This window comes from Oryza sativa, chromosome 1, assembly GCF_034140825.1.
Source record: "Oryza sativa Japonica Group chromosome 1, ASM3414082v1".
Lineage (NCBI taxonomy): Eukaryota > Viridiplantae > Streptophyta > Magnoliopsida > Poales > Poaceae > Oryza > Oryza sativa.
In genome coordinates this window covers 34,077,558-34,103,360 of record NC_089035.1, presented here as the reverse complement: position 1 = coordinate 34,103,360, position 25,803 = coordinate 34,077,558, and the positions used below count along the sequence as shown (strand labels likewise).

At 42.8% G+C, this 25,803-nt stretch overlaps 6 protein-coding genes across 6 annotated transcripts; 4 read left to right on the top strand and 2 right to left on the bottom strand.

Annotated features, from left to right (window-relative positions):
* Positions 1–303: 303 nt before the first annotated feature.
* LOC4325868 (probable serine/threonine-protein kinase PBL23) lies at positions 304–2,494 on the bottom strand. Its single transcript, XM_015769610.3, has 5 exons — positions 2,001–2,494; positions 1,711–1,889; positions 1,435–1,624; positions 962–1,353; positions 304–874 (listed from the first exon to the last, which is right to left on the bottom strand). Exons 1-5 carry the CDS (start codon positions 2,326–2,328, stop codon positions 560–562), a joined length of 1,404 nt encoding a protein of 467 aa, XP_015625096.3. The 5' UTR covers positions 2,329–2,494; the 3' UTR covers positions 304–559.
* Positions 2,495–4,023: 1,529 nt separating this feature from the next.
* Positions 4,024–7,451, top strand: LOC4325867 (CDP-diacylglycerol--glycerol-3-phosphate 3-phosphatidyltransferase 1, chloroplastic-like). The gene is made up of 9 exons (NM_001372196.1): positions 4,024–4,542; positions 5,621–5,687; positions 5,786–5,860; positions 5,934–5,985; positions 6,231–6,316; positions 6,398–6,472; positions 6,557–6,651; positions 6,926–7,057; positions 7,170–7,451. Exons 1-8 carry the CDS (start codon positions 4,082–4,084, stop codon positions 7,002–7,004), a joined length of 990 nt encoding a protein of 329 aa, NP_001359125.1. The 5' UTR covers positions 4,024–4,081; the 3' UTR covers positions 7,005–7,057; positions 7,170–7,451.
* A 1,692-nt stretch (positions 7,452–9,143) lies between these two features.
* On the top strand, positions 9,144–12,375 carry LOC4325866 (F-box protein At4g22280). Its single transcript, XM_015788900.3, has 4 exons — positions 9,144–9,248; positions 10,133–11,059; positions 11,584–11,739; positions 11,828–12,375. Exons 2-4 carry the CDS (start codon positions 10,169–10,171, stop codon positions 12,194–12,196), a joined length of 1,416 nt encoding a protein of 471 aa, XP_015644386.1. The 5' UTR covers positions 9,144–9,248; positions 10,133–10,168; the 3' UTR covers positions 12,197–12,375.
* Positions 12,376–12,736: 361 nt separating this feature from the next.
* Positions 12,737–14,546, top strand: LOC107276702 (uncharacterized). Its single transcript, XM_015771415.3, has 2 exons — positions 12,737–13,032; positions 13,959–14,546. The coding sequence occupies exons 1-2, from the start codon at positions 12,793–12,795 to the stop codon at positions 14,379–14,381; spliced, it is 663 nt and encodes a 220-aa protein (XP_015626901.1). The 5' UTR covers positions 12,737–12,792; the 3' UTR covers positions 14,382–14,546.
* Positions 14,547–15,583: 1,037 nt separating this feature from the next.
* On the top strand, positions 15,584–18,142 carry LOC4325865 (pentatricopeptide repeat-containing protein At1g69290). Its single transcript, XM_015774172.3, has one exon. It carries the CDS (start codon positions 15,640–15,642, stop codon positions 17,650–17,652), a length of 2,013 nt encoding a protein of 670 aa, XP_015629658.1. The 5' UTR covers positions 15,584–15,639; the 3' UTR covers positions 17,653–18,142.
* Positions 18,143–18,521: 379 nt separating this feature from the next.
* Positions 18,522–25,083, bottom strand: LOC4325864 (homeobox-leucine zipper protein TF1-like). Its single transcript, NM_001401525.1, has 12 exons — positions 24,906–25,083; positions 22,648–22,805; positions 21,804–21,921; positions 21,532–21,720; positions 20,897–21,232; positions 20,671–20,772; positions 20,350–20,544; positions 20,085–20,247; positions 19,661–19,926; positions 19,475–19,570; positions 18,945–19,380; positions 18,522–18,837 (listed from the first exon to the last, which is right to left on the bottom strand). Exons 1-11 carry the CDS (start codon positions 24,993–24,995, stop codon positions 18,964–18,966), a joined length of 2,130 nt encoding a protein of 709 aa, NP_001388454.1. The 5' UTR covers positions 24,996–25,083; the 3' UTR covers positions 18,522–18,837; positions 18,945–18,963.
* Between the last annotated feature and the right edge of the window lie 720 nt (positions 25,084–25,803).

Genomic DNA, 25,803 nt, shown 5'->3' with positions numbered 1-25,803 from the left:
TGAGTACATGAGGTGAAACATTTTTTGTGGAACAAAAAATAAATCAAAATCCCTTAATAGAGAGTCTACAAAATATGTGGGTTTTTTTTGTTGCAAAAGAGTATTTTAATAAACTGCAACATTAGATTTATAAATAGTGAAACATTGTAAGTACACTAGGTGAAATATCTTTTGTAGAAAAAGGGGAGAGAGAAATGAGTGGTTCCAACAGATACGCACGTGGAGGAGGGACGCGCGGGGGGAGCATCCGATCCGGCTCCCCCTGCCGGACGCCCGGCAATGAGCATTTTCGATATAACTGGCTTATGGTAATGTCATCATTCTTGTCATTCTCATCGTATCTATAGTTAGCTCCAATAACTTGGGACTGCAAGAGAGCAGACAGTCCTGCGAGCTCCAATAACCTGGTAATGAATCCTGACGAACAGACCAAGTACCAGTCAACATCGACTTGTTGCTGTTACATCCTGCCTAGGTGGTGTACATTACACAAGAAATTCAAGAGAGCAGACAGTCCTGCAGCTCCTCCCTTCCCTGCTAGGCTGTTACTCCTCTATGGTCACCTGTGCTTGATTTCATCATCTGCCTTGATCTCAGAAACCATGTCTGTCTTCCTGGGAGGATTGCTACAGTCCCTGTCTCTGCTCTTCCGGGCGGCCTGATCCGGGCCATCTTGGGGATGATACTTCTGCTCGGCAAGAAACGAGAGCGCCGCGACGACGTCGCTGATCATCGGCCTGTTGCTGGCATCCTCCTGCAAGCACATGGAGGCGATCGCGAGAGCTTGGTAAAGCCCCTTGAGGGGGAATTTCTCTTCCAGCAACGGGTCAGCCAGTCTCACGAATCTCTTCTTGTCCTTGACGAGAGGTGCCGCCTGTGTTTGCACACACAGAGAAGCCAGTTAATTAATGCAGCTCGAAATCGGTTAATTTTTGTAGGACGAGGGCAGTGAGTTGCTCACCCATTGGACGAGAACCTGCTCGTGCGTCGGCCTGGAGGTATCGATCGCCCGCCTGCCGGTGATGATCTCCAGCAGCACGACGCCGAAGCTGTAGATGTCCGACGTCTTGGTGAGCTTGCCGGTCATGGCGTACTCGGGGGCGCAGTAGCCGTACGTGCCCATGACCCGCGTGCTGACGTGGCTCTTGTCGCCGACGGGGCCGAGCTTGGCGAGGCCGAAGTCGGACAGCTTGGAGTTGAAGTCCTCGTCCAGGAGGATGTTGGACGTCTTGAGGTCGCGGTAGATCACCGGCGGGTTGGCCACCTCGTGCAGGTACTCGATGCCCTTCGCCGCGCCCACCGCGATCTTCATCCGCGTTTGCCACGGGAGAGGCTTTGCCTTTGGAGGGAGATCTGCACGCACGCACGCTCGATCGATCAGCGGATTAATCGACGGCATGGCGATCCAACGCTGGCTGTGCCGCCCGTACGTACCTAGGAGATGATCCTCCAGCGAGCCGTTCCGCATGCACTCGTAGACGAGGATTCTCTGGTCCATGTCGGTGCAGTAGCCGAGCAGCTTGACGAGGTTGGGGTGGTGCAGGAGACTGAGCATCAGCACCTCCACCAGGAACTCGCGGTTCCCCTGGAACCCGTCCTTGTCCAGCTGCTTGACGGCGACGATCTGCTTGTTCATGCATATGCGTGCGTTACAGCGCAGGCATGGACATGAGTACATGATGACATGTAGCATATTGATCGGTGCCTTACCTCGTTGATCTCTTCGAGGTGGCCTCTGTACACCCTCCCAAAGCCGCCTTCCCCGAGCAGGTTGTTCGGGCTGAAGGAGTCGGTGGCGTTGCATAGCTGCCTGTACGTGAGCACCATGCTGGGGATGTTCTGGTGGGTGATCCGTAGAATCCCCTCGGCTGCGTACACGTTGCAGACATCTGCAGCCATGCGTGCGCAACAGCTCGTGCATGATCAGCGTGATCATATCGAGGGACGAAGCATCGGTTCTCTCTATGCATATTTTGCTTGCATATATCATATATGTTTACCTGACTTGGACGATATGTCGTTCACGAGGTCGGCCACGGCGTCGTTCTCGTAGCGCCTGCAGCTGGCGCGCTCGCTGCCGTGCTCGGTGGCGGCGGCGTCGCCGTAGTGATCCTTCTTGGCCTTCTTCTTCTTCTTCCTCCAGAACCTCTTCTTCCTCCACCTCTTCTTATCCGGCTCGGAGTCCGCCGCCGAAGTCGACGCTTCCTCCTTGCCACGGACACCGGAAGATCCAATGGCGCTGGCGGACGAGCAGCGACAGGTGCGGCCGCCGCGGAGGAGCGTCTTGCCGTTGCAGCATCTCTTCATCGCCGATGTCAACAGGTCCATCGCGCGAATCGACGCGAGAGTGGGGAAACACCCTCGAGCCGATCCGCGGGTGAAGGCCGGGCGAATTTGTTGGGATACTTCAACAGCGACGCGGGCCACAACTTGTGGACGGGATCCGTTCTTCTTTCCTGGAGGTAGCTGGGACTTGGGAGGCCAGGATCCAAATTTGGCAAAGCCATTGTTTGCTGTTCGATCGGTCCTGTGTGTCTGCATGATGGCAGTTAAACTGGTCATATGAAGTGTCGACCGGGCACTTTGAAAGGTCTTCACGAGAAGTAGGAATCTTGCATGAATGCCTTATAGAAATTCCCCTTGGGTAACCTTTTTTTAATGATGAAAATAGATTACATATTTAGCTTCTATCATAAGACATATAAGCTATAAATTTGCCAAAAAAAAAGTAAAGATAAAAACAACTCAAATAAGAAACAAGGTGATGGAACAAATCCCCAACTCCCTTTAGCAACTTAGGAAAAGAAAAAACAAAACAAAACAATCTTAGTTGTGTTCTTCCTCCTTCTTTCCCAACTCATCTCCCTCTTTTTCGCGCGCACGTTTTTTAAATTACTAAATGGCGTATTTTTTTCATGTTTCCTATATAAATGTTGCTTTAAAAAGTCATATTAATCAATTTTTAAGTTTTTTTTAAAGACTAATTCATAATTAATCATGTGTTAAATGGGCAACACCATTTTTCGTGCGGCTCTACCTCCCGAACTGGGCCTTAATAGAAATACAAATCCTTATGTGCATAAAAAAGTAATATAAAAAGGTTCAAATTTAAAAATTCGAGTGATAGTGAAAACTAAAAGTCAATCGGATTTGGATCCGCGGTCACAAAGATTAAAACTCCTTTTACCTTTTCTTTTGGGAAACATTTAATTCAAGGAGTCGTGTTTTTACTAATCTAAAGCTGGCGGTTCTGCCAGCATTTGATTGGTCCACGTGGTGCCATAATTTGTGAAATCTTTCAATGAGTTCTGAAAGAACTTTTCTTTTTATAAGTAAAGATCATCACAAATAAAGTGCTAAAATTCAATCCCCTATTTTCTTACATGAGTCTCTAATGGGATTTAAGGATAAAAATATCTAATCCTCCAAGGCTGCGTTCGTTCCATATACATTGAGATAGAAAGTACATCGTTTTCTACGCGCACGCTTACCAAACTATTAAACGGTGCGTTTTTTGCAAAAATTTTCTATAGGAAAGTTGTTTTAAAAATCATATTAATCCATTTTTTAAATTTAAAATAGTTTATACTCAATTAATCATGCGCTAATGGTTTACCTCGTTTTGCGTATCTTCCCAATCTTCTCAATCTCCTATTCCTCAAACACACCCCAAGGCTTGCTCCCAACTTGAGTAGAGCTATATTTAAGAAGAAGAGAATGATTGATTTTTGGGGATAAGTTTGAGGTTATTGTTGGAAGTTAATTTTTGCTTAAAAACATGACATTATGAAATTAGGAATAGTATCATTATCTAAAAAAAAAGAAATTAGGAATAGTATAAGACAACTGTTGGTCACGCCCCACGCTCTTCAGTCTTTGAGGTGAAATCAATTTTCGTAGCAGTTGAGAAATTTTTCTGAGTTTTCAAACAAGAATCACGGTGAACTGGTCCCACCTACCAGCCACCGCTCGCTCTCCTCGGTGGGGGAGAAAAGTATACAACGCCCGCCGCAAGAAAAGCTCGGAGCCCACCGTCCCCCGATCCCGACCGCGACCCTCCAATGCTCCGCAGCACGCGGCCATGGCGTTCCTCAAAACCCTGAACCCTCTCCTCCGCAGAAGCCCCACCCCGATCCCGAACCCCCGCTCCCTCCTTTCCCTCGACGCCTTCCTCGCCGCCTCCTCCCCCACCGCCGCCTCCCACGCCACCGCGCCCGCGCCCTTCGCCGCCGCGGCGCACCACCACGTCCCCATCCGCTCGGGGGGCCCGCTGTTCCTCTCCTCGCCGCCATGGATGCTCTCCCAGTCCGCCACGCCGCTCACCGCCGCGGCCGCCGCTCTCCGCGCCAGGCTCCGGAGGGCCCGCGCGCTCGCCGGCGGCGGCGCCCAGGCTGTCGCGGACGCCGTAGGGTGGGAGCCCAGGCGGATCTCCAGAGATGAGAGCGAGGTGGCGGAGGCGGTGACGGGTGGAAGGGAGAGGTTCCTGAATCTGCCCAATCTGGTGTCGATTGGACGCATGGCGTCGGGGCCGGTTATTGGATGGTGAGCGTTTTCCTTTTGAGTTCTATGTGTGCTTAACTGTGAAACGGATGGAAATTCTTAAATAACTCCATTTCATGGTTGGATTGCGCCTGCTAAATTACAGAATTTTAACTGGGTTCAGCTAGTATTCCATTCAAATAAAACTGCATTGATTGTGTAAATAGTTTTATTAGCGGTACACTGTCTGGATCCAATCTAAGAGTTTGTAACCCTGAAGCCATGAATTGCCATGATACGGTGATTTTATTAGGTGCTCCTGAGCTTGTGGATTGGTGTATAAATTCATAGAAATATTGATTCGATGCATATGCATTGAAAAGTGCTGCCTGTGTTTAAAAATTTAGGGCATGGTTTATCTTTCATGTGGATCAAGGAGACAATGAAAATGACTAGACTATGCCCAATTATTCTCTTAAGTACTATATTCAATACATGCATACAAGAAATGAAAACGTGAAGCTGAATATTTATTTTTGGCACAGAGGAACAATAGTAATCTTGCATTGGAGCGTGAAAATGCCCAACATTTATTGGGATCACCATTCAGAAAACCATATGCAAAATTGAATGGATGGATCAACTAAATTTTATTCCTGTACAATGCCTCTTGCAAATGGAAGGACATGCAGCAATCTGATCTGTATTTTGTGTGTATGATTATTTAGCTCTAATAATCTAATAGGGAATGAGTATACCATGATATGTTCTCTTGAGGCTTCGCACATTTTTACAGTTTATTACATTTCAAGTTAGTTTGCTGATGGTGGCAAACTTGCTTTTGAATGCTGTAGATTGACAGGTTGAGAACTTGAAATACTTATGTGTGAGGATAGTGTAGGAATCTGCTAAGACGTCAATACAGATATGAACTAGGATACCGGAACTTCCCGTCAAGGATTACACTCTATCAAATGGAGGATCTGCCGCTTTATGTTTTGTTTCTGCTTGATTAGTTTGTGGCCCTGGATATTTTGTCTTATCATGTTATATTTTAGATATAGTATGCTATTAGCCTATTATTTTGCTAATTCTTTCTTTGGTCTTGTTATGATTCTAATGAACCAATGATGTGCCTCAGGATGATTGTGAATGAATGGTATCTTCCTGCTTTTGGCACATTGGCTTTGTCTGGTGCAAGTGATTGGGTATGGATTGCACCTTTTTATTATCAATAGTTTGTATTGATGCTAAGATCATACGCTAATAACCTTACTCATTGTGCTTATTTGTTCTTTGACTGCAGTTAGATGGCTTTTTAGCGAGAAAGATGGGCATCAATTCTGTGTTTGGATCTTATCTGGACCCATTAGCTGATAAGGTTGAATTTCATACTTTCTTGATTTATGTCTCTTCATTAACTTATTCACATATACAATGTCTATGTTTTGCAGGTGTTGATTGGCTGTGTTGCCATAGCAATGGTTGAAAAAGACCTCTTACATCGTAAGTAAAGCAATGTATACTTGTTTGTCAGTTCTTTTAGCATTTCCAAAGCAGAGCAATTACTTTGCAGTTTGCTTGCATCCCCATCTATGGTACCAGTTCTAGTTATGTACTGACGCACCATTCACCAACTTAAAAAAGAACTATTATGATTGCTAGTGACTTATTCTTGTTGCTGTATTCTCCTTTGAATAAATAATTTGGTCAATAAATCAATTAATTTGTATTTTTAATGGTGCTCAAAGCTGGGCTTGTTGGCTTGGTTGTTGTAAGAGACTTGCTCCTTGTGGGTGGTGCTGTCTACAAACGAGCTTCCAGTCTGGGATGGAAGGTAGACTGTTTTACGGAAACTTCAGGATTTTTTTTGGACTATTAAAATTATATTAACTGCTGTATATTGCCCTTGTGCCAGTGGAACAGTTGGTCAGACTTTGTTAACTTAGATGCAATTCACCGTGAGAAGGTCAAACCTCTTTTTATCAGCAAGGTGTGGCTTTGTGTTATCATAACATTTGATCATTTAGGATTATATCCTTATATGTCAAAGCATGACCATATTTTTTGGGTCCAGGTGAACACAGTTTTCCAATTGATGTTGGTTGCTGCTGCTCTCCTCCAGCCAGAATTTGGCACAGAGGAGACTCAGAATTATATTACAGTGTTGAGGTAACTCTTCTCTAATCTTATGTTTGTGTTACTTTGTAATTTTTAACCTTTATAAAACCAATTAAACCATTCCTGATGTGAACATACTGTAATGTAAACCCAATAGTTTTAGAAGAAACACTCACGTAGAAGAAAAATCAAATACAAATAGGTGACAATTGTAATAAATGGTTGCAGCTAGAGGGAAACTTGAAGATTTTGCTAACGGAATGTTGTCTGATCCTTTATCTTTTCTGTGTTTCATGCTTTATTTCTTTTGTTTCTTGAAATGCAGCTGGCTTGTAGCTTCTACAACAATTGCATCCACAGTAGGTTATGGTATCAAATATCGTCAGATTAGACCAAGAAGATGACGGCTGTTGCGTGTGTTTGTTTCATCGCTGATGAGAACATCACGTCTTTGTTGGTAAGCATGTATTGATTCTCGGGCGTGCATTGGAGTTGTTAACTTCCTATACATGGTCAAAGATTGGCGAGCCTTCAACGTTTATTTACGAGTTGTTTCCTTGGCCATGCAGTTGTTTGTCAAGCATTTGGAGCAAGACACTGAAGGAAGAGGCCAGACTTCTGAATGAATCAGCTGATGCTTTATATGTTAGGCCTAGGAACACTAGTTAGATTTGGAAGTTTTTTTTCATAATATCACTGTTTTTTTGGCTAAGAGCTCAGATCGGATACTAGAGGGCGATGTAGCAGAACTTTGTCTATAGTTTCGTCCATATCGGCTCTGATGTCGGGTGTTCAACTGTACATATCTGTTTTGTAGTACTGTTTTATAGAGAGAATCACGACTGGTGGAAGCTGGCTGGTTGATCGGTGTTTGTCTTGCCCATGCCTCTCTCTGGATGGCTTGGTTTCATAATTTGGTGTTTTATAGAGAGAAAAGACATCTGCAGATGGTTTCATAGTAATTTTCAGGGCATTATGGTTATTTTACGGCCTGCAGACCGCGACTGGAAATGTATTCCCGTATTTCACGGCACTTAAATTAGTGGAAGTACCAAACGTATGGATTTAAAAGGTATTCTTAATGTATACTGTTACTCCATGGTATTGTGTATTGTTATACCATTGTCAAATACATTGTTTACTGTTTTACTCGACTTGCTAATTTGGCGTGGTCTATAAGACTATATCGCGATTACGTGAGCATGTTCAAAGCACAAAAAAGATAACCCGAAAAATATAACCTTTAAGCAAACCTCCATGGGATACACCCTTATCAAAATAAGTTTAGGCTGTGCTTATCAAAATAAGTTTAGGCTGTGTTTAGTTTCTAAAATTGGGGAGAAGTTTAGAAAAAGTTGGTAATTTAAAAAAAAAGTTAGGAGTTTATGTAAGTATGAAAGTTTTGGATGTGATGTGATGAAAAGTTGGGAGTTTTGGAGGAAGTTTAGTGTGAACTAAACGGAGCCTTATTTATCATTCATAGCTAAAAATAAATTCATTGACAGAGGGAGTAGAAAGCTTTGCTCAAGCGTTGAATTCGTTCTCCATCTCGTCGTTTTGAAGGCGTAATACTTCGGTCCACTACTTATTTTTCAACTTTAAACTTTTTCTCCCTCGTTTCTGTTAGTATGCCTTTTAAACTATTAAGTGATCTGTTATTTTTTTAATATATATATAAGTTATTTAAAAAATTAAATAAATCTTATTTTTAAATTTATAATTATTAATACTTAATTAATTATGTGCTAACGAATTTTCTCGTTTTACACGCTAAAATTCTTGTGGTATACTCCCTCCGTCTCAAAAAGATTCAATTTCTAGGTTTCCGTATATAACGTTTGACCATCCGTCTTATTTGAAAAAAATATGAAAAATTTTAAAAAAAATAAATCACACATAAAATATTATTCATATTTTATCATCTAACAACAATAAAAATACTAATCATAAAAAAATTCATATAAGACGGAAAGTTAAACGTTCGACACAAAAACTCAGGAATTGAGTTTTTTTAAGATGGAGGGAGTACGTTTTATTATTTTTATAAATCTTGATCGGATGACCCCCCTTATTTTTATAAATTTTATTATTCTTTTAATTTTTACTTTTACCCTATTGACTGCTGTACTTCTGTTGGTCCTTCGGATGGGATACAACCACAATGTGGCAAAAAACCAGGTAACAAGCATTTATTTCAAGCCTACTACCCAGTAGTAAGCATTGTGGGAAGAGGTAGTAGTTACTACCTGGTATTTGTGCTATTGCCGGCAACAACCAAATAAAATATGAAGATTCTGACAGGATCCAGGTAATGGAGGGTTAGGATGGATGGATTTTTTCAGGTGGACCCCACCTTGTTTACCACTACACTCATATAAGCATTTGCAGCTTACTACCTCCTGGTCATGGGGCCATCTTATTTACTAGTTGGGTAAGATACATTGCGCATGCCGGACCTGCAACAGCTTGGCGGGATTTCCGAGAGAGGGAGGGAGACTGGGAGAGTGGTGGAAACAAATCCCGGGTTCCCTGCTCGGTGGCACGCCCAAAACTCCGAACTCTGAACAAACCTTTAAACCCTAGCCTCGTGTGGCGTCGGCTTCCCCCGGCGATTCCAAGGGAGCAGTCCCCTGTTCCCTCCATTGCTGGTGAGATCGCCGTCCTGCAGTTCCTATTTATTTCTTTTGGTGTGTGTGTGTTTCGCATCGCGTGATAGTACTCGAGCGATCGAGCTAGTTCTTCCCCACTTCACCCGCAAGTTTGCTTAAGCCTGTTCTGCCAGCGTACATGTAGATGTAGGCAGAACCGCAGAAGCCAGTTTTTAGCATTACCGATCTTTGATGGTTTTTTTTTGTCTAAAAAAACTTCTTTTTTTAGTTTGAGGGTTTTTTGTTGGTTTAGAATCATCTTTTTCTTTGGTGGTTTGAGTACCCTTCACCACCTGGGAGCACAAAGATTATGGTGTGATCTTACGATGAAGGGACCAACCCGCCCTAATATAGCAGGGATGCAATCTTTCAAATGAAACATTGGTTGCAGTTGTTTTTTTTTCTCAAGAATCTATTTCTCTAGGCTCCTTATGGTTTAGTATTCAAAGATAAACATAATAACGGTTTTGAATTTCGGATCGGTGTACCAAAGCCTGAGTGACAACGTTTGATGGTAAGTGGGATTTATATCAATCTGATCCGATTTGCTACTGTAAGAGAAGACTTGATTAGGTGTTAGTGGTTTTATGTTTTATCAATCTGATAAGGTATTTAAGCAATGGATCATTCTATTGTGTGCTGTGCAAAGCAGTTTAGGTCTGCTAGAGATTGCCCTGCTCTGTGAACACAAATTTGGTGGCCCAGTCATTGCAATCATGATGAGAGTCCACCAAACTTCATTGCATCATGAAGGGGCCAATTGAACAAATATAAGCTTTACATGATATGGGCCGTCCCCAGAACATTGCACTTTAAAGAAGGGGGGGGGGGGGGGGGATATCATTACTTAATGTGTTAATAACTGTGAACCGTGTGCATGGCAGGTGTCAGGTGGTTAAGGAATCTGAAGTAGGGTTGATATGGAGTCCACTGATGAGCATGCAATGGAGAGTGACACTGATTTGATCAGTGTGCTGCCTGGAGAGGTCCTACAGCATATCCTGTCCTTTTCAAGGATTAGAGCAATTGTGAGGATGCGCAGGCTTTCTAGGAGGTGGATGAGAGTGATTGAGTGTCTGCAGTTCATATGCCTTGATTACAGAGATTTTAAACATTGGAAGGTTGAGAAATTTGCTCGCTTTGTGGACAACCTATTACTCATCCGTTCTAAAGTAGACCTGCATACTTTCCAGCTTTATTGGTTTCATTATCTTCCACTGAACTGCAATGATCTTAGGAAGTGGATCCTCTATGCGGTGAAGCACAATGTTAAAGTGCTTGATGTGGAACTGGATATGTATGATAAAACGGCCTTACCGTCTCGCATTTTCACCTGCCGTTCAGTTGAGGAGCTAAGTTTGCAGATGGGAGAAGCCCCTGATGAAGATCTTGAACACGTAGGCCTTGTGCTTCCGGACATAATTCAACTTCCTTCTCTCAAAAAGTTGACTCTCTCTGATGTAGAAGTGGACCAGCTTTCTCTGAACCAATTCATCGGTCGGAGCCCTAACCTAGAAGATTTGCATTTGATAAACTCGGCAACATATCTTGATCTGATTGCCTCCAAAGTGCTAAAAAGGCTAACTCTTGATGGCTTCATGCATGGGCCCAAAAGATTCACAATTTCCGCCCCTCATCTCGTTCACTTTGAGTGCCAGGGTTGTGCACTGCAAGATGTTTCTTGGGGAGAGAAACCATCTCTAGAGAGTGCACACATAGATACTTGGGGGAAGAAATATGATGGTGAATCTGAGTTTATTGGAGTACTTTTATCTGCCAAGACACTCGCACTATTTGGTTCTGACGTCAAGGTATATTCGCAAAAGACAAGCCTGCTGTCTTTTGTTACTTCTCTACTCTTTTGTTTTGCAAAAATCTTGACTATATTTATTCTAGTTAACTACTCTGAATGAAAATGTGCATGGCTTGAAACTATACCAACTTGGTATCTAGGGCTTGTGTAACCGACTAGAATCTTGGGGATTTGATATGGAAAAAAGGGTTCTATTCTGGAAAGATCAGATCATAGCTGTGTCTGTGTCTACTTGCTGTATATCTTTTCTAATTTTGCCCTTCGTATATGTGTCCTGCAAAAAGAGTAAGTTTGCTAGTTCAGTAATTAGTAGTTCCTTTGATCTGTTAGTTTCTCCCATACAACTTTCAAAGCTGTCAGCTGTAGTATGAAAAATTTGTACGATATGGTCTCACGGTAATCTCATGGGATGAATGTGGAATTTTCTTTCACATGTCAATATTACATTGTTATTATGCTTGGAGTTTGGAAATGTCCTGGTTTTAGTTCTTAGTTATGACTTGCTCACTCACTCAATACAAGGTTATGTTGGAAAAGGAGCTGCCGGCATGTCCAGTGTTTGAGAGGCTCACAACTCTTGAAATTGGTAAGTGGTGTTTAACTGAGGATTTCTATACTGTGCTTCGTTTCCTTCAACTTTCGCCGAGACTAGGAGAACTGACATTGATGCAAGAGGAGGTATGCCGCACGTAAAAATCTTGCATCATATTGGAAATTCCTCATTAAATACACCCCTCTTTTTATTTATTTCCTGTTATGTCTCTAGCTTCCTCACGCAGCAAGAAAAGGAGCAGAAACAGATGCTATGCCAATTGATGGAATGACCTTCCAATGTCCGTTCCTTGAGACTGTCATAATACAATGTTCCAAGGGCGATGATGGGATCAACAAGCTGGTGAATGTTCTGGCAGCAAATGGGATTAACCCAAAGAAGATACAGGTTAATTTCTATGAAGATATCGAAGAGATGGAGCGGGCTGAGAACAGGCGCATCATAGAGGAGCGGGAGAAGGAGCTGTGCAACTTCGAGAAGATGGCGAAGAAAAACCCAGAATGGGTCGACGAAAGCCGTTATGCTGACAGTAACCCTGAAACTGATAGCGATGAGTATGATGATGACTACGATGATTTCTAGAGTCCTGCAGGGTGTGCTTCCATCCTTTCGCGGCCGCATGAAGCCTGCATTTTATCTTCCCTTGGAACTGACTTGGTGTAATGGTGTTAGAGACTTTAAGCATTTGCCTGTTTCTGTTTATTTTGTGCTCGTGACTGCTGGACTATAATGGAGCAAACAAGACAATTTGTAGGCACTAATCCTTTGCGGTTTCTGTTTGATCATATTGCTTTCTCCATGGTACCTCTCAGCCTTTTGCTGCTCTTGACATATCTTGAGCTCTTTGAATTTGAAAGTGAACTTGAGAGTGTTTTGTTACATGAGGTCGAAAATCAAAAACAAATTTATAATGAGAAAATATCATTGGACAGACCAATGACAAACCAGTTGTCCAATCCCAAGCTGACTGGCAAGATTTGGGGTCGGTTCAAGGGAGCCGTCCGATCGTCCGTTAACGGATACGATTTAGTCAGAAACAATTGCGAGGAATTTTAACGAAGGCCCTTCTTGTCATGGGCCTCCTTTCTTGTGCTTATGTTTTGGCCCAGTAGCTTCATACCCATACCCCCAAGCAAAACCTAGCCGCTCGCCGCCTCCGCCTCCGCCGCCGCGACGAGATGGAGGTCGACAGGGCCGCGAGCGCCGCCGCTGCGGGGGAGTCCTCCTCCGCCGGCGCGATGGCGGTGGAGAAGCCGCGGTTCGAGGCGCTGATGCCGAGCGAGATGAGCGGCGGGAGGCCCCAGTTCCGGAAGGTGCCGGTGCCGCAGCACCGCTTCGCTCCGCTGAAGAAGGCGTGGATGGACATCTACACGCCCGTCTACGAGCACATGAAGATCGACATACGCATGAACCTGAAGGTAGATAAACCCGATGCTAAAAACTCACTCTTGGTTGTATACTTATGATTCTGTTGTTCGGGGCCTCAAATTGGGCTTTCGTGTAATATGTGGTTGCGAATTCGGTTTTTAAAAAAAACGTGGTTGCGAATTGCGAAGGGTGAGACATGTCCTGCCAGGCTTCGTGATTTTTGAGCATGACGCCGGGGTGTAAAAGTTTCATCTTAGACATTTACAGGTTAAGCGATTGTGTGAACCATATAGTAATAGTTAGAACAATTATCGCAGCTGTTACAAAGTTGGTAGTGACATGCTTGGTGCTAGAGGATATCTTAGCTGGTGCTAGGACTAAATGGTGGTACTGTTTAGTTCAGTGGATCATGGTGTAAAAGTGTGCTCCTTTTATGGCCATTCCTTATGTTGTAGATTCCTCATTGGAACTGGAAAGCCTTTCATGGATGCGTCTGGTGTAAGAGCTTTCATGGATGAGTCCGGTTTTAACAACAAAGTTTTGGCAATATGACTGAATATAGGAATACAAAAAGAACTAAGTTAGTATTGCTTATAGATTCAAGTTTGCCAAACACTTGGTTATTTGTATTTCGATTCAAGTTTGCCAAACACGTGGTTATTAGTACTATGAATGTACTATGCCAATTCAGTAAAGGAAAGTGATGCAGAATAAGTACAAATCACAAGAAGAATGCAGGTTGTGTCTAAAACGTGTAGGTAAATTGGTTTTCTTGTGAATTTTCAGTTATTACTAAACTCGAATGGTGGCTACCATGTTTTCTCTGATGTTTTTTAGGTAACGCAACGACTGCCATCAGTGCTTACATTATTTTACTTTCTGAAAAAGAAAATCCTGTATTACCATTTTAATATTGAATGCTCATGCCTGCACTGTATCCACTATCAAGCTTTTCAACCTGTTTCTGTTATCCCAGGCAAGAAGGGTGGAGCTAAAAACAAGGCAAGACACACCAGATGTGAGCAATCTTCAGAAGTGTGCAGACTTCGTGCATGCTTTTATGCTTGGATTTGACATCGCAGATGCCGTTGCATTGCTCCGCCTTGATGACTTGTATGTGGATTCCTTCGAGATCAAGGATGTGAAGACACTCCGGGGTGAGCATCTGTCACGTGCTATTGGCCGTTTGTCAGGGAAAGGAGGCAAGACCAAATACGCCATTGAGAATTCTACCAGGACTCGCATAGTTATTGCTGACACAAAGATCCACATACTTGGATCCTTTGTTAACATCAAGGTTGCTCGGGATTCACTCTGTAGTCTCATCTTAGGTTCTCCTGCTGGCAAAGTGTATTCAAAGCTAAGGGCCGTTTCTGCCAGGTTGGCTGAAAGGTATTAAATGAGTTTTGGTCCAATCATATAGTTGCAGTTTTGATCTTATAGTATGTTCTACTAGCTGATTTGTGTGAGTGGGCAACTTATTGTAATGTTCCGATGAATAACCAAATGTATGCTAGTAATAGATTTGTAATGATATGCCTTTTCTACCGCCTGTTTGAGGGAATGGTAAGTCGTGCTATGATGTACTGCATGTAAAATGTTTACATCCAGCTGTGCCACTGAAATGAATTCAGTGCCAGAAACCTGATAAGTTGCTTCCTAGAATTGTCACCCCGTTCCTTCAGAATGCAAGAAATGTTGATATCGTCAAGCTGGTGATGGTCGTTTGTTCTTTTGTCTTGCCTATTATGCTCCGTCATTCTGGTTTTAGTTCTTATTACCGGTCTATTAGAAGAAGCCATTGCAAATCTTGTTTGTGCTGAGAAACTCTGCCTGTCAACACTGCACAAATTACTAACCAACAAATTGAGATTTTTTTTCGTCTGGTTTGGTTCGTGTGGAAGTCTAAAAATGACTTGTGCTGGGATGCATTTTCGGATGCTTGACTATGATGCCAAATAGAACGTGTAAAAAAGAAGTGACTAGTTTACTCCCTTGGTCCCCTGTCTCAAAATGTAATAATTTATAATTCTTTAGGTGATAGCGAATGTTAAGAAGGAATTATGGTAGAAATAGCTACTTATCTTCGCAGGATAGATAACCCGCTGACTCGGATTATAATAGAGTCAAGAGATAATAGATGTAATATGGGTGATTTATACTCTCTCCGTTTCAACTTATAAGATGTTTTGACTTTGGTCAAAGTCAAACTACTTTGAGTTTGACTAAGTATGTAGAAAAAAGTAGTAACATTTTCAACCCAAGACAAATTTATTATAAAAATATATTCAATTAGCGATTTGATGAAACTAATTTAGTATTATAAACATTAATATATTTGTTTATAAACTTAGTCAAACTTGAAACAGTTTGACTTTGACAAAAGTCAAAACGTCTTATAACCTGAAATGGTTGGAGTAGTAAACGTTATCTTTATACTCCATGTTCTAGCTGCTATGTTTTGAATAGATTTAAACTCTAGAACTTTGCTATATTTTTTAATAGTACTATAATATGTGAAGCGGGACTAATATGACATCCTTCACCTTCAGATAGATACGATCTTCTTGAGAAGACTAGGGGCTTTCCTGAAAAATTCTTGAGACTAGGTTGGCAAAGGCTCGAACACCTGAACGGCAAACCTCTCCGAGACTCCGATGCGCGCTCTCCTCCGCCTCCGCCGCCGGTTGCCTCTGCCCATAAACACGAGGGCCTTCTCGCCGTCTTCACCCTCCCCTGCGCCCCATGAGATCCCCACCGTCTACTCCTTCCTCCAGCCTTCCGTCTTCGCGCCGCGGCCCAAACCCCAGCCGCCGCCGCCGCCGCCGCCACCTACACCTCCCGCGCACAAGACGCTGCCCGTCGGCGATGCCGTCGCGCTCGAGGACGAGCTGCTCGCCGCCGTCTCCGAGGACCGCTCGGACGACGCGTGGCTCGCGTTCAGGTCCCTGGCGTCGGCCTCCCTCTCGCCCTCGCCTCCCGCCGCCGCGGCGCTCGTCTCCCACCTCGCCGCAGCGCACCACCACCGTCTCGGCCTCAAGCGTGCCTTCGCGGCCGCCGTGTTCCTGCTCGAGAAGAGCCCCCACGCGGACCCCGTCCCGGAGGCCGCCCTGCAGGCCGTCTTCACTTCGCTCGCCGCAGCGGCCTCCGCCGCTCCGGCCTTGGCCCTCGTGCGCGCTCTGCTGCGCTGCGGGCGCCGCCTCCCGGCTTTCCCTGTCTGGGGCTCCCCGCTTATAGAGCTCACGCGCGCTGACACGGGCGCCTTCGTGGCCTTCTTGAAGGTCTTCGACGAAGCCTGCAAGCAAATGGTGTCGGAGAAGTCCCCCTCTGCGGCAGCGGCGATGCGTCCTGACCTTGCTGCCTGCAATGCCGTTCTTGGTGGCTGCTGCCGTCTGCTCGGTTCAGTCACAGAAGCTGAGAGGGTATTGGAGATCATGTCGGCTATTGCAGTGTCGCCGGATGTGGATAGCTTCGGATGTCTTGCGTTCTTGTATGCTTGGAGAGATATTCCAAGCCGTGTTGATGAGCTCGATAAATTGCTGGATGCGTTAGGATTCGGCAAGAAGATTTTTTTCAAGAATTTGATCAGTGGGTATTTGAAGAGCTGCAGCTTTGAGTCAGTTTCATCAGTCATTCTTCGTGTGGTGGAGGAGAGAAGAGTTGGGGGTAGCAATGCATTTGATTTAGAAAGCTATACAGAGGTTGCACAGCGTTTTGTAGATAATGGGAGGATCAGGGAATTAGCTCAGTTGATCATCAAAGCACAGGAAACTGAGTCATTGCAGCAGTCACTGGCAGTTGAGGATTCTGTTGGGTTTGGGATTGTCAATGCTTGTGTTGAGCTTGGCCTATTGAACAAGGCTCATAGTATACTCGACGAAATGACTGCTCAAGGAGCCTCTGTGGGGCTAGGTGTATACTCCTCAATCCTGAAAGCGTATTGCAAGGAGCAAAGGACTGCAGAGGCTGCACAGCTTGTCTCAGAGATTAGTGCAGCAGGGCTGCAGCTTGATGCTGGCAGTTATGATGCTCTTATTGATGCTTCTATGACAGCCCATGATTTCCTATCTGCATTCTCTCTCTTCAAGGAGATGAGAGAGGCGAGGTTACCAGACCTTAGGACAAGCTATCTTACTATAATGACAGGCTTAACAGAGAACAACCGTCCTGAGCTTATGGCATCATTCTTGGACACAGTCGTCGATGATCCGAGGATAGAAATTGCAACACATGATTGGAACTCAATAATACATGCCTTTTGCAAGGTTGGGAGGTTGGAGGATGCTCGAAGGACATACCGAAGGATGGTATTCCTGAGGTATGAACCAAATAATCAGACCTACCTTTCGCTAATCAATGGGTATGTCTCAGCGGAGAAGTACTTTAGTGTGCTTATACTATGGACTGAAGTGAGGAGGAAGGGGGCTGATTTCAACCATGAGTTAATTGATGCATTTCTGTATGCTTTAGTCAAAGGTGGATTTTTTGATATGGCAATGCAAGTGATTGAGAAAGCACAAGAGTTGAAAATATTTTTGGATAAGTGGAGACACAAACAAGCATTCATGGAGACCCACAAAAAACTGAAAGTGGCAAAGCTGAGAAAGCGGAATTTCAGGAAAATGGAAGCTCTGATTGCATTTAAGAATTGGGCTGGTCTCAATGCATGACATTATAATCTTTTTATCAGTCTATCATGACTGATTTTAATGGCACGTATCTGAGATGGCATCCCATAGTCCTCTTGGAAGTAACAAGCAGCGGACCTTCAGAGATGAACAAGTGAGGGGTTTTGTCATCATGTCAAATTTTGATAAGGTTAGGAAGGCCGGTGCGCTTTCGGTTTCTTCTTTTACTTAAAGTAATACATGTTTAACTATATAGGCTGACCTGTCTCTGTACTAGTTCTAGTCATTTACGCTGATGTAATCTCCAAACCATGAAAATCTTAAATGAGCTAATATCATGTTTATCCTGAAATACTCATGCAATACATATTTGTGTTCATTTGGTTCATTTAGATTCTCCAATCCATTCACTCCTCTTACTGTTAGTCCATTACATGGACAAGGAACTTCTGCTATCATGTTTCTGATTAAAATAGTTTGTACGGACAAGGATGTAAGAATAACTGAGTAAGCAGCTCACATGTTTCTGCTCTCTCATAGTGTTGAATAGTGAAAGCAGGAATAACCACCATAGTTGATAAGCCCTCAACACTAAAACTGAAACATTCTAAAATTGAAGTCTAGATGTTTCAAGTCCAGTACGAACAGCTTGTGGCAATTGGGCTCATAGTAAGAATGTAAGTTTTTCCTTTTTACTCTTCAAACTAAAAGAGAATGAAGTTTTGGACTTTTGGTTTTCGAAAAATTGCTAAGTTGTGCAGTGAAGGTTTTCGAAACCAGTTTCCTTAAAAAAATATATATTCAAAACCAATTCGGCAAGCAAGGCAAATGGAGGTAATTGAAGAGGCAATTTAAGTTCTAAAAGAGCATCCATAGAATACCAAATCTGCAAAGAAAACTGCACATCGATGTTCTAAAATAGCACCCATAGAAATTAAGAGGCAACATAGGTTCTAAAGGAGCATCCATACGATAGCAAATGTATCCGCGTCTCTGCGAAGCAAACTGCATCGGTACACGGCAGTCGACATCCATCAGGCGCATACTACATTATTACAGCAAAGACACGATATAAGTTTGGCCTTAAAAACATTATTACAGGTTGTTAACACAACCTTAAAGTTCTAATTAATTCAGCAAATTCTGGGAGATGCAGGGTGATCGGAGCCGATGAATCCCCTTCGCATGTTCTTGATTTTTATCTGCACACGGACCTCCCTTTTCTCCCTGTACAAAACAGACGAGAGCTCATCAGCAACACTAGCATAATATCAGGAATCAGATGGAACTTCATTAGCCTAGTTTAACAGGAAACTTGTCAATGAAATGATTACCTCTGGTGTTTTTCTGAATCTAGGGGTGGAACGGGCTAACCCCGTAGATACCAGAATGCTCGTTCATCAGCGTCTTCTTGACGAGGGCAATGGTGTCAGTCATGAGCCTGATTGCCGATGCCGCAGACCGGGAATACATGCGATCCCCACTGGCGAGCTTCACCGGAATCTGGAAGCCCATGGTCATGAGAGTTCCCCCAACCTCGCCGAGGGCGATGCCGCTGCTGTCCTGGGCAGCCTCGACGTCAGGGAGAAGGGAGAAGCCGGTGGGGTAGAGGGACGGCCCGCCCCGCCCGGGCGGCAGGTCGCTGGGGCTCAGGACCATGGTGTTCATCAGCTCGCTGTCGATCTGGGAGTAGACCATGAACGAGCCCGACGCGTCGTACCCGTTGTTCTGCAGGATCATGGTCCTTCCCCTGTCCTCCCTGCCGGCGCGCTGATCAACACCGCACATATTGTCGGAGTCAGCCGGAGTACGGCACGAGAGATGGCCGGTGGAGGTAGCAAAATTAAGGTTTGTGGTGCGGTACCTTGCAGTGGAGGACGGTGACAGTGTCGTCGTTCCCGACGCCTCTGGCGATGGTGACCTCCTCCTTCACCACGCTGCCGTGCACCAGGACGTCCCACTGCACGGCCGGCCGGCGTCGCGGTGAGTTCGCGAGAATTAGGAAAGAAACTAATTTTTCTTCTCTTCTTTTTTTGTTTCGTGTACGTACCTTGCAGCGGTGAGTAAGGTTCCTGAGCAGATCGAAGGTTTTCCTCATGGGCAGCGGCAGACGCAGGGACGCGGTGACGGACAGGATCGCGTTGTAGCTGCTGCTGCCCTCGGTGGTCCTCCTGTACGCGACCCTGATGTCCTTCTCCGTGCCGGCGCCGATCACGACGGTCCACGTTCCTCCGCCAGTGGCGGCGATGCCGCCGGCGAAGCTCGCGAGCAGGTCGTCCGCTAGCTTCATTAGATTCTTCCTCCCCTTCGTGCTGACTGAGACACACACACACACACACACACACGCACACAACAAAACAACGAAAGGATGGAAACGTTGTTCATGCAAAGCTGGAAACGGCTCCCTGTTCTGACAGGAATGCGGCAATTTTCAGAGTTTCAGGCACCGAAAGGATTTTACAGGTTGCCATTACCTTGCGGAGCTGTCTTGTTGTGATGAACATCTCTCATGCGTGCAGACTGCCGCGCCATGGTCGCCACCCAGCGCCGAGCTCCGAAGACGAGTCCATTCATACAAGGCTGGTAGAGCTCATGAACACCGGTGTCATCCGCAAGGACGTGCTCTATGGCAGTGACCTGCCAAGAAGATATCATACGACAGATCAGATACGGGATTGAATATATTGGTAAAAAACAATTCTTGGCCATTTTTTTTATAACGTTTGTGTGTCACAATACCTTGCAGCTGTTTGGCCTTATGGATTGGATCAGAAACCCTGATGGCATTTTACGGCATTTGGAGAAGATACTGCCATCGTCCAATGACACATCAATGACGACCACTAATCCTTCGTTCAGCACATTACAATAGCGCAGGAATGTGCATTTCCTAGCCGGTACCAGGGGCGATGGGAACATCATCTCGACAGTCATCTGTTGTTCTCAAGAACTGTTAGTACCAACTAAAAAGCACATGAATATATATCACCAAAAGGTAAGTACTGCTGATTTTGCCTGCACTCTATTTCCCCATAAGATATACTACTAGTCTATACATACCAGTTGTATAACCCCATTATAACCATCACTGGTAGGCCACGTGTAGATCCTGTTGGTTACTGCCCCGGAAATAACTTCAGGAAAGAAAGTTCGGTAGTTGTACTGCAGTAAAAATTTAACATTGAGATCAAATTGCAACTTGAAATATTATCTAAAAAGAATTGATACGGGCATTCATATTCACATCTTTTTAGCAAGGCACTATTAAAATCTATATACCACTTACAGGATCCATGAGGAAATCCACAACGCTTTTGTAGTCCATCATCACCATAGAAACTGCACGAGTAGCCTCTGTCTTGAATCCAATGGCGTTTGCACTGTTATCCCCAGGATATGCTTGGTCATAAGCCATCTTGTTCAATACTTCATAAGAACAGCCAGGGACGGGAAACCATAGAGCGACATGGGATTCGGCCAAAATAATCAATGCGTGCATTGCGTTTTTGGCTAGTTCAGCAATCATTTGTTGGTCATGTTGCCCTGAAAATACATAGTCTGCTGATGAATTAAGTTGAAAGGCAAGGTTTGCAGCCGGGGGTGTTCCATTCGACCGTGCAATCTGACAAACAAACAACACAGCATTAGTTCAATTCTAGATACAGTCTCTATAGGACTCTGGAGCTTGGGAAATAAATTCCAGACAAACTATTTAGGAGGTAACCACAATCTATAGTTAGATAGGGTGCAGATTGGTAATCACAAGGTAGATCAGATTGTGCAAATAAATGAATCATATTGAGAACATAGTTTAACATGTATGGTTGCAGCTCGAACAAATCCATTCAAGATACTGAATTGAAAATTCAACATGCCAAGTAATTGTAATTTAATAGGAGAACATATCAGAAGATGATGTACCTCTTGTTGCAGCCACTCACTCTGCCCCATTAACCTTTCCATCTCAACGGCAAGCTGGTTCTGTACTGATGAATTACAGCAAGTGAGGCATACAGCAGTGCAGTGAGCTATCTTAACTCTCCTGTTCTCATCCCTCAGAATTTCATTCTCCACCGACAACTTATAGTTCTCTTCCTTCCAGCACATAGTCTACATTGTGTCATGGAATTTTTTTTTAATCATTCCACTAAACTTTTTTGTTCATCAGTACATAGCAATGTTTTAGAACAAACCTTTACTTGTGTTCTTTTATTCTGAAACCAAAACTTCACTTGATCTAAACCAAGACCTGTTGTCTCACTCAGATGCCTCTTTTGTCCATCATCGGGATGCCCACAGATGCTGAAAAACCTGTTCATCCAAGAAAAATGAAGATAACCCACATGATGAAATTCTCCTCAGAAAGGAGTACCATACTGCAACATACACAATATATTTAACCAGGATAGAATCCTTTCTTTTTATAAAGCTAATACCCACTAAACATTTTTATAAAGCTAATTCTCACTAAACACCTAAAACTCAACATGCAAGCATTGTATTTATTAGCACTCTTAAAACCTACATGTCAGCATGCAACATCAATCCATTAAGCATACAAAGCTCAACATATAAGCATACAGTAATTATATCTATAATTTATTTCATTCTAAAACTAAACATACATATGCTAAATCATCATTCTTAAATTATTTTCGTAATATTTCAATCTAAATCATTTCATCATTTCTCCAATATCTAACATCTCGCATCAAAGCGCGGGTCATCATCTAGTTATAACATATAAGAGATGGATATATCTAGAAATATTTGTTGATGTAATAATAATAATAATAATAATAATAATAATAATAATAATAATAATAATAATAATAATAACAACAACAACAACAACAACAACAACAACAACAACAACAACAACAACAACAACAACAACAACAACAACAACAACAACAACAACAACAACAACAACAACAACAACAACAACAACAACAACAACAACAACAACAACAACAACAACAACAATTATAATTGCTAGCTTTCAATAAATGATGATATGTGCTTCAAGAAACATACCCCTCAAGTACCTCCGACTGTTTGCCAGTGAGCCTCTGTAGACGCCTCTTCCTTTTTTCATTAGTGTTGCTACTGTTCACAGGCAACAAGCCTGAGTCGGCCTCAATTGCTGCAAATAATTCTCTTGCTGGAATACTCATTCTCTGCTCCCCATCATTCTGATTAAAAGAAACAAGATACTCTCAGTGCTAGATTCACAATTCATTCTACAAATTATAGTCAGTCAGAGAGCTAAAACATAATACTCCGGCACATTGAACTGAAAAAAAAAAACAAATAATTTAAAAGCCATCAGAAACTGATAATGTACAAGGCATCTATAACATGCCAAAAATAACATTCACCTTTGTTCGTTGGTTATACACTGCCTTTTCTAATCCTTCCTCTCTGACTTAGTACATAAGTTTAGGTACAGTAAAAAAGGAAAACCAATGACTAGTATATTTAATAAAGGCATCTGGATTGAAATTGTATACGTACTATTAAGGCCCCTTTGTTTTGGCCCATATCTAAACAAACAAATATCCTTTTTATAGGCACACATTATTAAGTCAAATGCTAAATTTAAGTAGATTTTTTAGTTACGTAAGTTAGAGTTAGGATATTATATTTAAACTTAAGACTTAAAAGCCACCGATTAACAAAAGTGTACACTGCTGGGCAAAGCCCCGGCAGTATTTCCGGTCAAAAAAAAATGTACAAGTCAAAAAGTCAACTTAAAATCCTAAACCGAACAGAAACTATAGATCTCACTAATTACCTTTTACCAACCACTTACCTTGTTTATGATCTCATTTATGATATACCTCACGAGACTTTAATATTTTTTCGCCGGGCCGGCGAATAGCCGGCCAATGTATATTAAGAGTAAGAAAGGGAATGTACAAGGTAGCGCGGTGCGTCAATGCACCACCATTACAGACATAAAAAGAAAGCTAAAATCTCACAGAATGAGTTGCTACAGAGTGACACATGGGGCTAACAAGACCTGCAGCTATCCAAGTCTCCCATTCATCCCCCATGGCGGAACAGAGCTGGGGAATCGTTGCCGCGATCCCTTCGGACTTTAATATTAATAGAACCCTTCTAGAAAAGATGGCTTTAGTGATCCTAAACATCAAAATAAGCAGGCCAGGGTAATTAAACAACTAAAACAACTTGTCTAAGGATTATTTTTTAGACAGTCCAGAGGTATCGAAACTTTACGGGTAAAAAAGAAGAAAGGCAGGATTGACAACAGGATGTACAGAAAAGAAAAGAAGAAATTATAGCTGTACAAGTGTCTATGGATTATTATGGTCTGGAGTTAGTTTTAAACCTTTACTACTCTTTTGTCTTTTAGAGCTTGTTTGGAATGTATAAATTAAGAAAAAGAAGGGAACATGACAAAAAAGTAGGAATCGCCTTACCTACATGAGAAAGAATCGAAGGATTGTGTTAAAAATAGCATTTCATTATACTGGTCCACAGTAAACACAGGGGACATATGTTAAACATTGCATGTATGTGGCATACATGTCATACACCAAATGCCCTCACAGAAGATTTCAACAAAGGATTTGTTTTTTTTTTCCCACAAGGATCATGAAAAGGTACCGCTCAATGTGGTTTTCAAAGGAATTTTGTGCATGTGTCCCCTTTTCTTTTCAATCATAACATGTAAAAAAAACATAAAAACACATGCATATGCTATTTTGAGATCTCTACTATTGTTAAAACGAAATCCTACTCCACCATCGTACTTCCACACCTAAAGAAATTATACCCAAAAAAACCACCCTACCCAAAACCAGTACTTTTCACCAACAAAATAAAACACTTATACTGAACCCCATAAAACCGTTTGTTTGTGTTCCCGCAGATCCCGTTGCAATAGACAGGCATAGCCGTAGTTAGTGAAACACAGTAAAAATGAGAAACGAGAGTTAGAAAGGAGCATCTAATCCTTTCAAAAAAAAATATAGAGAGAGAGAACATATAAACAGAAATCTTGCCAAACTATTTCAAGAGCATACCAAATATAACACTAGAAATCAAAGAACCATGCATGCCAGCAAATCTTCAAGATTCAGCTCGGTATATGCAAAGATAATGGACCAAGGAAACATGACGCTCACCAAAAAAAAACTTATTTACAGAACAGAAGTATGCCCTTATGTGCTCACATTTTGTGAAAAATCATTCTTCTATCCCAATTCTTTCGGAACACAAGCACAAAATTCTCAAGAGAAGAACTATGAAATTTTGGGAGAAAATACCGGTAGTGTTGCCGTCCCGTCACCAGCAAAACCGTTCATCAAGGCCACGAAAGATTCGTTGCCCTCATTATGCTGTTGATTCATTTCCATCTCTGGAGATTCAACCCTAAAGGTTGCAAGTGACTCCCAGTGTGTCGTTCACCCAGTATTCTGTATTTCGATTCTGTTGTATTTCCCCGTGTATTTGCCTTTGCCCTCCCCTCTATTTATATAGCATTTGCCAGAAGGAAAAAATATATTTATTATATATTGGTGTTTATCTGTGGTCCTCATCTGTGTATGTGCACGATTTTTTTTAATTAAGTTGGCTTCAATAAAACAGTAACGTTCGCTTAAGCCGAGCAAAAATGATAATTCATTGCTCCTTAACAAAGTGACGATGTTGGTAATCTCTTCGCGGTAAAATATATACAAATTAGTGGGATTTGTGGGCTTGTGGCTCCTTAAAAGCATGCATCATGCCAATGCATGCAACAAATGTGTACTTAGTGAGGATATAAAAGTAATTGTGGCTAGCTAAGTGATTACAGTTTAGGAAAACTGAGGATTGCAATCAAATTCAAGGCAGATATGTCCATGTATAATTCGTATCCTAATGGATATATAATTTTCAACAGGCATTTAGAAATGCTCTACCATTTAGCGAAGTAACTGTTGATAATGAAAATTGTGCAAATTTAGTTTCTCATGTACGAAATGATTTTCAGACACCGATGTTGAATGAAATATAAAGCCGTTTTAACAATGCGACCGATAAACTAGGTTAGTAGGAGGAAGGCCATATTTGGCCCAGCTTCAGATTATAATCTAAAGCAGCTTAATTTGAATATACGAACTCCGCCAAATATGGCCATAAAAACCAAGACGTCATATTAGTTGGATTGTGATGGGCCATTAT

Bases quoted from the DNA above. Each gene is read 5' to 3' on its own strand.
- LOC4325865 (XM_015774172.3), top strand. From the start codon at position 15,640: ATGCGCGCTCTCCTCCGCCTCCGCCGCCGGTTGCCTCTGCCCATAAAC.
- LOC4325868 (XM_015769610.3), bottom strand. From the start codon at position 2,328: ATGGACCTGTTGACATCGGCGATGAAGAGATGCTGCAACGGCAAGACG. The intron at 1,354-1,434 runs GTACGTACGGGC...GCGTGCGTGCAG, and splicing joins GCTGGAGGATCATCTCCTAG to ATCTCCCTCCAAAGGCAAAG. The intron at 875-961 runs GTGAGCAACTCA...GTGCAAACACAG, and splicing joins AGCAGGTTCTCGTCCAATGG to GCGGCACCTCTCGTCAAGGA.
- LOC4325866 (XM_015788900.3), top strand. From the start codon at position 10,169: ATGGAGTCCACTGATGAGCATGCAATGGAGAGTGACACTGATTTGATC. The intron at 11,060-11,583 runs GTATATTCGCAA...ACTCAATACAAG, and splicing joins TATTTGGTTCTGACGTCAAG to GTTATGTTGGAAAAGGAGCT. The intron at 11,740-11,827 runs GTATGCCGCACG...TTATGTCTCTAG, and splicing joins TGACATTGATGCAAGAGGAG to CTTCCTCACGCAGCAAGAAA.
- LOC4325867 (NM_001372196.1), top strand. From the start codon at position 4,082: ATGGCGTTCCTCAAAACCCTGAACCCTCTCCTCCGCAGAAGCCCCACC. The intron at 4,543-5,620 runs GTGAGCGTTTTC...GATGTGCCTCAG, and splicing joins TCGGGGCCGGTTATTGGATG to GATGATTGTGAATGAATGGT. The intron at 6,652-6,925 runs GTAACTCTTCTC...CTTGAAATGCAG, and splicing joins AATTATATTACAGTGTTGAG to CTGGCTTGTAGCTTCTACAA.
- LOC4325864 (NM_001401525.1), bottom strand. From the start codon at position 24,995: ATGGAAATGAATCAACAGCATAATGAGGGCAACGAATCTTTCGTGGCC. The intron at 21,922-22,647 runs GTATGTTTCTTG...TTGGATGAACAG, and splicing joins CAGTCGGAGGTACTTGAGGG to GTTTTTCAGCATCTGTGGGC. The intron at 19,381-19,474 runs GTACCGCACCAC...GGTGTTGATCAG, and splicing joins TCACCGTCCTCCACTGCAAG to CGCGCCGGCAGGGAGGACAG.
- LOC107276702 (XM_015771415.3), top strand. From the start codon at position 12,793: ATGGAGGTCGACAGGGCCGCGAGCGCCGCCGCTGCGGGGGAGTCCTCC. The intron at 13,033-13,958 runs GTAGATAAACCC...CTGTTATCCCAG, and splicing joins ACATACGCATGAACCTGAAG to GCAAGAAGGGTGGAGCTAAA.